General features: G+C 41.3%; 1 protein-coding gene across 3 annotated transcripts in view; it reads left to right on the forward strand.

Annotated features, from left to right (window-relative positions):
* The first annotated feature begins 511 nt into the window (after positions 1 to 511).
* Positions 512 to 12,727, forward strand: part of RXRG (retinoid X receptor gamma) — a 29,780-nt gene continuing 17,564 nt past the window's right edge. Inside the window, exons 1-5 of one of the 3 annotated variants that reach the window (XM_032226713.1) lie at positions 537 to 653; positions 1,170 to 1,349; positions 6,715 to 6,870; positions 11,080 to 11,102; positions 11,282 to 11,411. In XM_032226713.1, the coding sequence (XP_032082604.1) occupies positions 572 to 653; positions 1,170 to 1,349; positions 6,715 to 6,870; positions 11,080 to 11,102; positions 11,282 to 11,411 (571 nt within the window). In that variant the 5' untranslated portion in view covers positions 537 to 571. Of the gene's footprint in view, positions 654 to 1,169; positions 1,350 to 6,714; positions 6,885 to 8,725; positions 8,761 to 11,079; positions 11,103 to 11,281; positions 11,412 to 12,727 lie in introns of all 3 variants that reach the window. The other 2 variants (XM_032226712.1, XM_032226711.1) reach the window with 2 other exon arrangements.

Consider the following 12,727-nt stretch of genomic DNA (forward strand, 5'->3'; position numbering starts at 1 on the left):
GGAAAGAAAAAAATATGTAAAAGGAAAAAAGTGAGAGATGAGGTCAGGCTGAGCTAGTTGCTGCCTCACCGTGGATGATTTATATTCACTAGAAAGCAGGAGATTCTGCTTTCTAGCGAATCGTGCGTCACAGCTGTCCCCCCCTCGCTGTTCTACTTACTTTTGCAGACTCAGAAAAGGCTAATTAGCGCCTGAATTGTGCATGCGTGCAAAGCGAACTGATAGTAGACTTCAGAGCATTTCACCCCTGGCCCCATCCCACCCCTTTCACATTGTTCCTTGAATTGCCAGGTTAGAGTGGTTATTTTCTAAACTTACATTAACAAGTGCTTTGTTTTTCTACTTGATCACCGAAAGTATGATTCTCATATGTTCAGCTCTCATATGGAAATGCCAACAGAAGACTATGCCTTCTGTCTGGTCCTGACTATTGGATCACAGATGGAACATCAATCTGAGGTTGTGTAACCCATTTTGCTTTCCCCCCTCCCATATGCTCCCATTTTAGCCCAGTATCATGAACAGCGCTGGAACCTCTGAAGATACCAAGCCTTTGCCAAATTTCCAACGGATGGGAGCGATGAATTATTCATCCCCAAGTCCAGGATCCCTCACAAAGCATGTGTGCGCAATTTGTGGCGACAGATCATCAGGTACTCACAGCTTGCATGTCAAGGGGACTGTCTGGGAAGTATTAAATAACTATTACAATATAACATTGCCTCAGGATTCTTTCCTCTTGGTCGTGCAGAAAGTATCGCTTGTGTCTCTTCATTCAGGGCAAAATCATTTTAAATGTATAGCTTTTGAGGACTTTGGACTATTGTTTTATTTGAGGCCAAATGTTCAGCTTTTATGAGCTGATGAGGGGGGTTAGCCACTCTTGCAGTGCTAAAACATCCATGCCTCATATAATTACACCCCTTTCCCTGGTTGGCTGCTATTCTGATCACATCTGGGTTCTTCGCAGTATTCTGTATCACAGTCTGGTCCGTTTCCTATACAATTTTCTTAGTCCTCTCAGGCATATTAAGTGGTCCTGTGTTTAAGCATTCCTGAAACAAAACGCTCTGATGATTTAAATGCCCCAACTCAAAAGTGCAGAAAACATTTAAACTTGCTCATGTATCCCAATTGGAATGTGCTGATGTGTGTTGCTGTATTGCTAGGGAAGCACTATGGGGTGTACAGCTGTGAAGGCTGCAAAGGATTCTTTAAGCGGACAGTGAGAAAGGACCTCGTCTACACATGTCGAGATAATAAAGACTGTCTGATCGACAAGCGTCAGCGAAACCGTTGCCAGTATTGCCGTTATCAGAAATGTCTAGCAACAGGCATGAAAAGAGAAGGTATGTTGCTATGATATACACATATGTGAACATGTATACTGTATATACTTATGTGTTGTATTTGTGCTGATAAATAAATAAAGGGAGACTAGTATAGATCTATTTCAAGCTATTTAGCTCTCATCAGCTAGCCATACCCTTACTGGGATTCGAACCTGTGCTGTATTGCATCTTTGGCAGAGGTCTTAACCCTTAAGCCACAGGTCCTCCTCCTTATCAGCTTGAGCCAGGGAGGTAGGTATATATTTAGTATCACAACCCCTGGTATGTCCCAATTATGGGAGGAAGCTAACTGCTTCTATTCTCTGTCCATCGGCTCGTCACAAGAGACCATCACGACAGAAACCCAATATTTTTACTGTTGCCTTTGTTACAATTTGTGTTGTATTTGTGCTGATAAATAAATAAAGGGAGACTAGTATAGATCTATTTCAAGCTATTTAGCTCTCATCAGCTAGCCATACCCTTACTGTATATACTTAGTATATACTATATTAAGATGCGCGTACACAAACCATCCTTTTTTTTTAAAAAAATTTAATTTTTAATTTAAAACAAATACAACATCTTTCTTTACATGCTATAGAAAGTGTATCAGTTGGTTACAAATAGACTTTTGTGCATCTCTTCCACAGTCAACAAACATAATTCATGTTAACTCAAGCATTTTAACTCAAATATTCATACATGTCACCATCATCATATATCCATTTTCATTTGACTATAATTGTTAATAATAATAATAATAATAATAATAATAATAATAATAATAATTTTTGTTACTTAAACAACACATGCCCACACCAGTGGGAAAATAAATAAAAACAAAAAACAAAAAAAAACCAAAGAAGACAAAAAGAACAAAAAAACAAGGCAGGGAGAAGAAAAAAAAGAAAAAAAAAGAAAAACCAAAAAGAGACCAAAAAAGAAAAAAGAAAAACAAAACAAAACACAGGTATATATTATAAAAAAAGTATATCAGCTGGTTACAACATGTTTTGGTGCATCTCTTCCATTAATTCATATTAATTCAAATATCTTAACTCAAATGTTTACCATATTGACATCATTATGCCTCCACTTTTAGTTAACTACAGTTATTTAAACATCCTTCATCCTTAACTATGCCAAAGAATTAATCCATAACCACATGCTGACATTTCATTTACTTGTTTGTAAAATCCTCTATTAACATCAAATCCTCATATCCTATTTTAGCTGAACATCCATAATATTTAATACCAAAAATTCCACCTTCCATGCAGTATAGTTTATTATCATTCTCCCTTCTTTATGTAGTTATATCGTATATCGTAACATTTTCCCCATATTAATTAACATTTAACTGTATATATTTTATTTTATTTTTTAATAGTGATAATTATTGTGATTAATAACCTTTGTATATGGTTCAAAAATATTTCCAACCTTCCTTTCTCATATCAAATTATTATTTATCATATCAACTCCACATTATATACATTACTATCAATATCAATTATTATTCAGCTATATCTATTACAAATAAGAGTAATTAGATTTAGCTAATTTTCAATTGTATTCTTCCATCTATCAGCCTATGTCTCTCCAATAACAAAACTTCCTTAGTCCTATTGCCATTCTTGGAACAAGTTCACCAAACGTTTTTATAAGCAAGTCCAAACAGGAATATCTTCGCACCTTTTTGCTTAGGATGCCTCTGATGTAATAACGTTGTCCTTGGCTTGTTGCACTTTTCAGTTTGTCTTTGATTTTCAAGGGTGCTATCGAAAATTCTGCAAATAATGTTTCATAAAGTATAGATTCTTTAATGCTTCTCATTCCTCCTGCGCTCTGTCTTTTGAAATAAATCTTCTGTATGGCTGCCCCCATTTCAAGCGTTGCATCTCTTTCTCCCTCCGAAGTAAATCAGACGTCCGGCGTGTCAGCAAGTTGAGAGACTTCATTTCTGACATTCTTCATTTGTATTTCAGGAGCATTCAAACATTCAATGTTCTCACTTTTTTCTTCATATTTTAATGTTAAAAACAACAAATAGTCCAGATTTTTTTCAGATTTTTCATATGTGTCAAACAACTTTTGAAATGCGGAGAAAATCATTTGAAACGAATCATTTGAAGCAAGTATAGACGCCATGTTGTGACGCAGCTAGAAGTTTTAAGATATTTGCAAGTAAGAACACGCTGGGAGCTGTGCAATCTTATCTGATCTTAGACCAACACAGCCAAGCAGTAAAAGTGTCAAGTTGTAAGAAGCCAAATTATAGTAAATTGGTTCACAGCCCACTTAAGGAGAGTCAGAGGGAATGTTGGAGTAAAGTAATCTTTCCTTTATCCACATAAACAGCATTCAAAACATTTAAGAAATAGGGTAACCACCGGCCATAAACCCATTAAAAAAAAACCAATTCGCCGCTAGATTCTTCTGTTCTTTGGTTTTAATTAGCTTGAATTTTAATGTGGACCATATCTCTTTGAGTAATAAAATCAGCTTACCAGTTGAAAACACTTCCACCATTCTTAGGGGCAACCTGCAGTTTCGGTTAGCTTACAGCTAATCCAGAAGGAACTGCAATGGAGGTTAAATTCCAAGCCCCCAGGGACCTTGCGAACGTCTTTGGGGTCACTGGATCTCCCCCAACCTTTCACTGTCTCTCCGGGACAGCTTGGGTTCAAAAATGAACCGTCCAATTCCTTCGGAATAGAGGAATTTCAGGAGTAGCCTGAAAATCCGTCTTCTCACTGCTAAGCCCCGCCTTCTTCCTACAAACCATCCTTAATTACATCAGAAGAAACTCTCATAGCCCCATTGTTTTTGTTCTTCTTCATCCTGAATAGATGAATCAATTCTCCATCAGCTAAAAGTCAGGCCACTGCTATGCAGTTTATTCTATATGTTTGATGATCTGCCACTTTGAAGAATATAGTAAATGTGTTCCGAAGTGCCACTGTGGCAGTCACAGCAAATGAAAGGTGTTGCGTCCCCCTGACGCAGCCGGCAGTCAAGCCACGCCCAGCCGCAACCTGATTGGTCCAGGCGCGGTTGGCTGCCGGTGGGAGAATTGTGCCTCTCCCATTGGCTGGCCGCCTGACAGCTATCCGTATAAATAGCTGTCAGGCGGCGCTGTCCCGCGCGTGAGTTCTGAACAAGTTCTGTTAACTCCTGTTAAATAAAAGGTTCGTTAATTTACCTCACACCTCGCCTCGTACTTAAGGAAACAAGATGCAATTCATAAATTAAAACTCTATCCAAGCAGGACACTGGCTATAAAGAGATTTGCCAACTATTACATTGATGTGGGTTTCCCCCTAAACTCACTTCCACAAGGAGAGAGAGGGAGGGAGGGAGGGAGGGAGGGAGGGAGGGAGAGGGCTATAGGTGTGTAGTACAGGCTACTTAACCCAGCAGAGGAAGTAGATGAATGTTTTGCTGATCAGTTAAACAACATGTGCAGAAAACATACAGCTGTGAGGGGACTTTAACTACCCTGACATCAACTAGGAGACACCCTGCAGAAAGCAGAACCAACTACAAAAAACTAAGAAGGAGATTAAGAAGAATTCCATGGGTAGAAATCCTAAACAGAAAAGCAACATCTGGCCAGAATTCTACAACCATTGGGAATAATGGTGGCTCACAAAACAACATCAACACTCCAGCAAGAGCTCTAAAGAACCAAGGACTAAAGGAAGAGAACAGCAATATAATCTGCAAGATCAAAGCAACAACTGTGATGTTGGGGAAATAGGATGACAACTAAAAACAAGAATCCATGAGCACTAACTAGCAGTCAACTGGCAAATACCTGATTTTGATCCCAGTGACACCAAGCAATGCTAGTTTGACTGGGTTGGAACAAAAATCATTGGCCATGCCACCACATGCTATGCACATTGTTGAAGTCTGGTATTCAATAAATAGATCACTCAGCAAACATATCGATCTGGAATCAGCCTACAAGCCTGAAAAGAGCCAGATTGATTGGACAACTAACCTATGACAGCACCAACAACCTCCTTACTTGGTGACCTTCACAGGATGTGACCATCCAGTCACGTGACCCATCAACCACATCACCACTCAGGATAGATAAAAGCAAATGATAATTGAGACAAGACACTTCAACCAAAATCCAGCTGAAGATGTTGCCTAGTCTGGCAATGAAACGTTTGGAAGCCGAACAACAAGTTTGAAGAACAAACCACTACCAATAAAAAGAAAAGTATTTAAAAAAACGGAAAAAGTTGCTCATATCTAGAACAGAACTAGAGTATAGCCTACTTCTTTGTAAGTTAGAAAAATGTGGTATAGATAGTATCACCATAGATAGTATCACCATCAGGATAGATAGATAGATAGATAGATAGATAGATAGATAGATAGATAGATAGATAGATAGATAGATAGATAGATAGATAGTATCACCATCAGATGGGTTTGTAACTGGCTAATAAACCATACTCAATATGTAGCCCTCAACAGAACTACACCTACATGGAAGGATGCAGTAGAGTACCTCAACATTCTGTCCTTGGCCCAGTACTCTTCAAGATCTTCATGTCAAACATCCTACAAACAGACCGAATAAAAGCAGGTATCTTCAGGAACTTTAAAATACCCCAAAGCAAAACTTTATTGAGTACATTATTTTGGTACTAAAGAAAGTAAAACCAACTCTAAATTTTCCCACACAACCCTGGAGAGTTAAAATGAATTTCATCCCCTCCTTCCATGGAAGAGGTCACATTATCCAATTAGGAATGAGCCTTTTGTTTTGATAACAATCCACGTCTTGGCCGATACCTGCAGGAGTGTCCTTGACTTTCACGGTTGAAGATTGTAGTCTCCGCATTCCATCTCATCCTTCCCTCCTTCCAGTTCTTTGGCAAGTTGAAAAGCAGTAATAGAAGAAGCTTAAGCGTTTTTCGATCTTGACACTTCATAAATGATGAAGGGATGAGGGAATAGACGGGGAACTCATCAAATTTGCAAATGACACCAAACTGGGGTGATAGCTAAAACTTTGGAAACTAGTCTCAATATTCAGAAGAATCTTGACAGACTTGTATATTGGGGCCTAGCCAACAAAATGTAATTCAGTGTTGAGAAAAGTAAGGTCCTGCATTTAGGCAGGAAAAAAATTTCTCACAGTCATTGCTGAGGAAAGTCTTATTAGAATAATTGTCTGAACATAGAGAAGAATCTAAGGAAGGGGGGAAAAAGCCTATTCTGAACTTAGGCACCCTACTGATGGGCGGGAGTCAGAGAAAATGTAAGGAAGTCACAGTATAATTATAGGATTACATTTCAGGACACAGAGTGGAGAGTGACAAAATTCTTGTGGATCTTTTCTTTGTGCACTAAGCGGTTCAAGAAGAGAGGCAGAGAAGCAGAGACCGGAGTGAGAATGAAGTGGAATCTACAAACAGCAATGGTGGGAGTCTTGAAGATATGCCTGTGGAAAGGATTTTAGAAGCTGAAATGGCAGTTGAACCAAAGTCTGAATCATACGGTGATGTGAGTGCAGAAACCTCGGTAGGTGAGATTCATGTTGGTGCTGTTCCTTAGGCTGTGAGTAACTATGAATAATGTGAGTAACATTGAATATCCTGAATACAAACACATGAGTTAATGCACATTCAGAAAAATGACCTCTTTGGCAAGTGTACTATCTAACATTTTTAACAACTGGTAATGATAGACATCTGGGGTCTTCTTATGACACACACAAGCAGAAACTTGAAAGTTAGGACAACCTAATCTGTCCTTTTTGGTTTCTCTTTGTCTAAGAAAGTACTAATCTGAAGTTGCTTGCTCCATCTCTTTTTTCAGACAGATGCACAGAGTGAACATATGTTGTTTGGATTTCCTCCGGATACACTGTATTTAGCTAAGTGTTAAATTTTTAGAGCCGTGATGGTGAATCTATGGCACGCGTGACAGAGGTGGCACGTAAAGCCCTCTCTGCGGGCACACGCGCCATCGCCAGCTGCTCTTCTGGTTTCTGGCGCACTCATGCATGCTGGCCAGATGGTCTTCATGCATGCCAGAGCGCTGGAAACCTGAAGACAGGCGGGCCAGTGCATATGTTTTGGGCTTCCGACGGGCGTGAAGACCAGCTGACTGGCGTGTATGCGCGTGCCAGAAACCCGAAGACCAGTTGGCCGATGCACGCATGAACATGGCGCATTCTGATTTGGGCACTCAGTGCCGAAAAGGTTCACCATCACTGTTCTAGAATTTATTCACTTTAAATATATATATTTTTGCTTTACTAACATTGCTTGGATTGAATTCCCAATCTCAGGAATGTTCATATGCACATGCAAATGTTTTCCTATTTATTTATTTATTTCCTGAATTTATTATTTTTATAAGTCGTTGAAAGAGACTTCATCCTCCTATTTTCCCACAAGAACAACCCTGTGAGGTTGTTCATCATAAAACCTTAACCTCTGATCCTCTCCTCCCCTCAGCCAGAAACCAAAAGAAAAATAAGAGTTCAGCTTAATTATGATCTCTTAGCTGCCAAAGAATTTTGTGAGCAAGCACAGGTAAAAGGGCAGCAGTTAAATTCACAGATGTGACCTGTGATGACCTCAGTGGGAGTGTTTCTTGCTTGGAACCAAGCTGATCTCCTAGGTTGAAATGGAAGAAAGATGCCCAAAATTCACTGCCTGGGCTGCTGTTCATACATTGTGCAAGCCTAGCATTTGTGTTTCAGATTCTTAAGATGCACTTTTGCTTGATATGGGTATAATTATGGATTGGATCTGCTTCAGATCCTGCCCTGTGGTTGGCTTTTCTGCAGGGTCTGTGACAATTCACCATAGCCAACTTGCCATGACCAACTTGTCACAGCAAACTCACCATGGCTAACTTGCCACAGCCAACTTGCTGCAGGACAATTCACCACTGCAATTTAGCAATTTAATGGGTTTATATGCCGCCCAATCCCAGGGGGACTCAGGGCGGCTTACAAGCACGAATGAAATAAAATAACATACAAGGGGAGAACATAAAACAATACAAACAGTTTAAAAACACAACATACATCCGGTTTAATTGGGGGTTGACCTGATTTAGGAGCCAAGGTGGCGCAGTGGTTAAATGCAGCACTGCAGGCTACTGCTAGATCAGCAGGTCAGCGGTTCAAATCTCACCGGCTCAGGGTTGACTCAGCCTTCCATCCTTCCGAGGTGGGTAAAATGAGGACCCAGATTGTTGGGGGCAATATGCTGACTCTCTGTAAACCGCTTAGAGAGGCCTGAAAGGCCTATGAAGCGGTATATAAGTCTACTGCTATTGCTATTGCTATTTATAAATCATCAATCCCAGGCCTGCCGGAACAGCTAGGTTTTGGTGGCTTTTTGGAAGGCCGCAAGGGTGGGGAGGGTCCGGATCTCTGCTGGTAACTCGTTCCACAGATCCGGAGCAGCTACAGAGAAGGCTCTCCCCCGAGTGGTCGCCAGCCGGCATTGTCTGGCCGACGGCACCCGGAGGAGGCCTAACCTGTGAGTTCTTATGGGAGGTGTGTAGCAGGAGACGGTCTCTCAGATATCCAGGTCCAGTGCCATTAAGGGCTTTAAAGGTAATTACCAGCATTTTGTAGCACGTCCGGAGACTAATAGGGAGCCAGTGCAGCTCGCGGAGGATAGATGTAACATGAGTGTACCGAGGTACCCTTGATATTGCTTGCGCGGCTGCATTCTGGACCAACTGCAGTCTCCGAACACTCTTCAAGGGCAGCCCCATGTAGAGTGCGACAGGACAACTCGCTGTGGGACAAAAGTTACATTAATATCAAAGAAATGGTGGAATAAAATCATTAAAAAAAGGATGCAAAAGAAGGGACAGAATAAAATGTGAATGGCAAAAATTAAAATATTTTTATTTATTTTAAATAATTACATAAAATTGTTACATTGTTCCGCGGCGGGTTGTCCTGCAGCGAATTGTCCAGGATGAGTTGGCCGTGGGAAGTTAGCTGCAGCAAGTTGGCGATGGCAAGTTGTCCCACTGCCTTCCTAGTAGCTTAGCAGCAAAAGAACATAGAGCCCAGGTGGCGCAGTGGTTAGGGTGCACTACTGCAGGCCACTTCAGCTGACTGTTATCTGCAGTTCAGCGGTTCAAATCTCACCGGCTCAGGGTTGACTCAGCCTTCCATCCTTCCGAGGTGGGTGAAGTGAGGACCCAGACTGTGGGGGTGATATGCTGACTCTGTAAACTGCTTAGAGAGGGCTGAAAGCCCTATGAAGCGGTATATAAGTCTAACTGCTATTGCTATAGAAGAGTGGAAAGTTTAGAAACTAATGCTAAATTGCACCTCTGGCAAGAGGAGCATTCAAAAATCCCTGTAGCATCAGAATACACACACAACTGATTTGTAATCTAATCCTTATATCATTAGTATAGAGCCGAGGTGGCACAGTGGTTAGAGTGCTGTACTGCAGCCACTTCAGCTGACTGCTAAGCTGCAGTTCGGCTGTTCAAATCTCACCGGCTCAAGGTTGACTCAGCCTTCCATCCTTCCGAGGTAGGTAAAATGAGGACCCAGACTGTGGGGGCGATATGCTGACTCTGTAAACCGCTTAGAGAGGGCTGAAAGCCCTATGAAATGGTATATAAGTCTAACTGCTATTGCTATCGCTAGTATGGAAACCCAGAAAAGGCATTGGCTAAATCCCTGCACAAGCACAATTCTCTCCCACGGTTAAATGGGGGATTCCTAATACTTTTGTTTTTGGAAAACATCTGGAGTTAACAGTAGCAAGGTGGGATGGGGAAATGTACTCCAGGTTATCAGAGAGTTAAGTAGAGCATCAGGTTTGTGCCACAGAAATCAGGGTAATTCCTAGATGACATTAAATAATTATAGAATATTCCTTTTGCAGCCATATAGTCGTCTTAATGGAATGTTATATGCAAGTTAAGACTTTTAAAATTCAGGAAGCAAAATCTGGCACACCTAATTTACAGATACAGTAGGAAGTCAAACAGCATGCAGTAGAGATTTTATTCTACTTTTATTTCTTTTTGTTCTGTTTTCTATTCTATTTTAGATGCTTCTTACTCAATCTTACAAGCTAGTTTCCTTGACACTAGTTCTGCATTTTGGAAAGATCACCCATTTTTAAAGTTGCTTTCTCAATCCTTTTTAGTCTAAGCCATGAGAAATGCATCAGTGATACTCTTCACTATTCTGTTCCCTAATAAACAAGCTACTGTTTTAAACATACATTTTTGGTGCCAGGGTGCGTTTTATAATCTGCTTCAGATTCTGCTCTGTTGATTGGCCACCAGTTTCATAGTCTGACCTTTAGTCTTTTCAATTGACAGAAAGGCAATTTCATTCTTTTTTCTTCTTCTCTTTCCCTGGATGAGGAGATGGGGGGAAGGGGGCAGAAAATACCAATTGAAGACAAGAAGTGCCCCATTACCCCAGACTGTCCTTACTGACTCTTACAATAGATTTAAAAGGGAGGCTGTTCATTTCTAAAATCGGGCTTATAGAAAATTGTGACCTGATAAATGCGCGAACATCAAAAGCGCGCCGACAAAACTGCGCCGCTAAAACCGCGATGTCAAAAGCGCGCCGACAACAGCGCACCGACAGAAGCGCGATTTAAGTTAAGGTTAGGTTTAGGGTTAGGTTTAGGGTTAGGTTTAGGGTTAGGTTTAGGGTTAGGTTTAGGGTTAGGTTTAGGGTTAGGTTTAGGGTTAGGGTTAGGGTTAGGGTTACAGCGCGCTTCTGTCGGCGCGCTGTTGTCGGCGCGCTTCAGCGCTCATTCGTCGGCGCGATTTTGTCGGCGCGGTTTTGTCACTGCGGTTTAGTCAGGCGCGCTTTTGTCGTTCGCGCATTTGTGGTGGAACCATAGAAAATAGCCCAAACAAGGTGTTTTTGCTGACGTATGTACTTGTTTCTTCCTTAGACCAATGATCCTGTCACCAATATTTGCCATGCAGCTGATAAACAGCTCTTCACATTGGTTGAATGGGCCAAGCGGATTCCGCATTTCTCAGACCTGACATTAGAAGACCAGGTTATCCTCCTCCGAGCAGGTAATGTAGGCTTCTCTTTGCCATTGCTCTCCTTGAATGATCAACACAGCACCAGAAACTGGAAAACTTGCATGATGTACGTAGCTATAGGTTGTAGCTGATGAATTATCCACTTGCACATTCTCTTATGAAAAGAAAATATACTTTTTTCTAAAATTTGCAAGGCATTTTGTTCTCCCAGAAGATAAAGCATCTTCCAATTCTGGGGAAAAAAAATGTGAACAGAATATGGCTAGAGACAAGGAATTGCTCAGCCCTTCAGAATTTGGGCAGATATTCAACTTCCTCACAGATTCCTACACAGTCTTCCTACTTTCTCTGTATCTAATTTTCAGCTTAAAGGTTAGTATTTTTTAGCTGGTGGTCTGTAGAGATTCTCAGTCATCCAGGTCATGGTTTCCAGCAGATGGTAAGATTCTTTCATCCCAGATCACAAAGGGATGGGATTCTGAAACTTACCTCATGCTGCATTCCTGAAGTAAAGACAGTGGTGGGATTCAGCCAGTTCGCACCTATTCGGGAGAACCGGTTCTTAACTTTCTAAGAGGTTCAGAGAACCGGTTGTTGGAAGAAATCTTCTTTTGGTTTTTCCCCGCTTTACAGGGCTAATCCTGTAAGGAAGGCAGGAAGGAAACATTCTGATGTTGTTTCTAGCTTAATTTTTGATTGCCCTGCTTACAGAAACTGCCTCTCCGGTTAACCCTTATTACATTGTAACAGCTAAGGCGAAGTGCCGATCGACCTGAGTAATGTTGAGTTGGCCACGCCCACACGGTCACATGACCACTAAGCCCTGCCTACCTACCTGGTCATTAGGACAGAGAACTGGTTGTTAAATTATTTGAATCCCACCACTGAGTAAAGCCCAAGGTGGCTTTTGGACTTGGGAATGCAAACGAGCCTCAGAGCTCAACAAGACAGAATGGTAGGATCTGTCCTGTCGCAAAGTTGAAAGGAAGTGCTTCATCTTGCCAGAAAGAGGGTAGTGGAGCAGTTACTACCAAGGCGGTTATGAGTAATAGTGTGAACCTCTAATTTAATCCTCTAAATTCTCATTATGTGTGGACCCAAGGCAGTTCTAGACTTACAACCATTTGTTTACTGATGGTTCGAAGTTACAGCAGCACTGAAAAATGTGACTTATTGTCAGTGGTGGGTTTCAAAAATTGTTTGAACCTACTCTGTGGGTGTGGCCTCCTTTGTGGGAGTGGCTTGCCGCCCATGTGACCGGATGGGAGTGGCTTGCCGCCCATGTGACCGGATATGAAGATGCCGACGACACTTGTCAGAACCACCTTAAATTACCTCACACACAG

The sequence above is a fragment of the Thamnophis elegans genome, chromosome 11, assembly GCF_009769535.1.
Source record: "Thamnophis elegans isolate rThaEle1 chromosome 11, rThaEle1.pri, whole genome shotgun sequence".
NCBI lineage: Eukaryota > Metazoa > Chordata > Lepidosauria > Squamata > Colubridae > Thamnophis > Thamnophis elegans.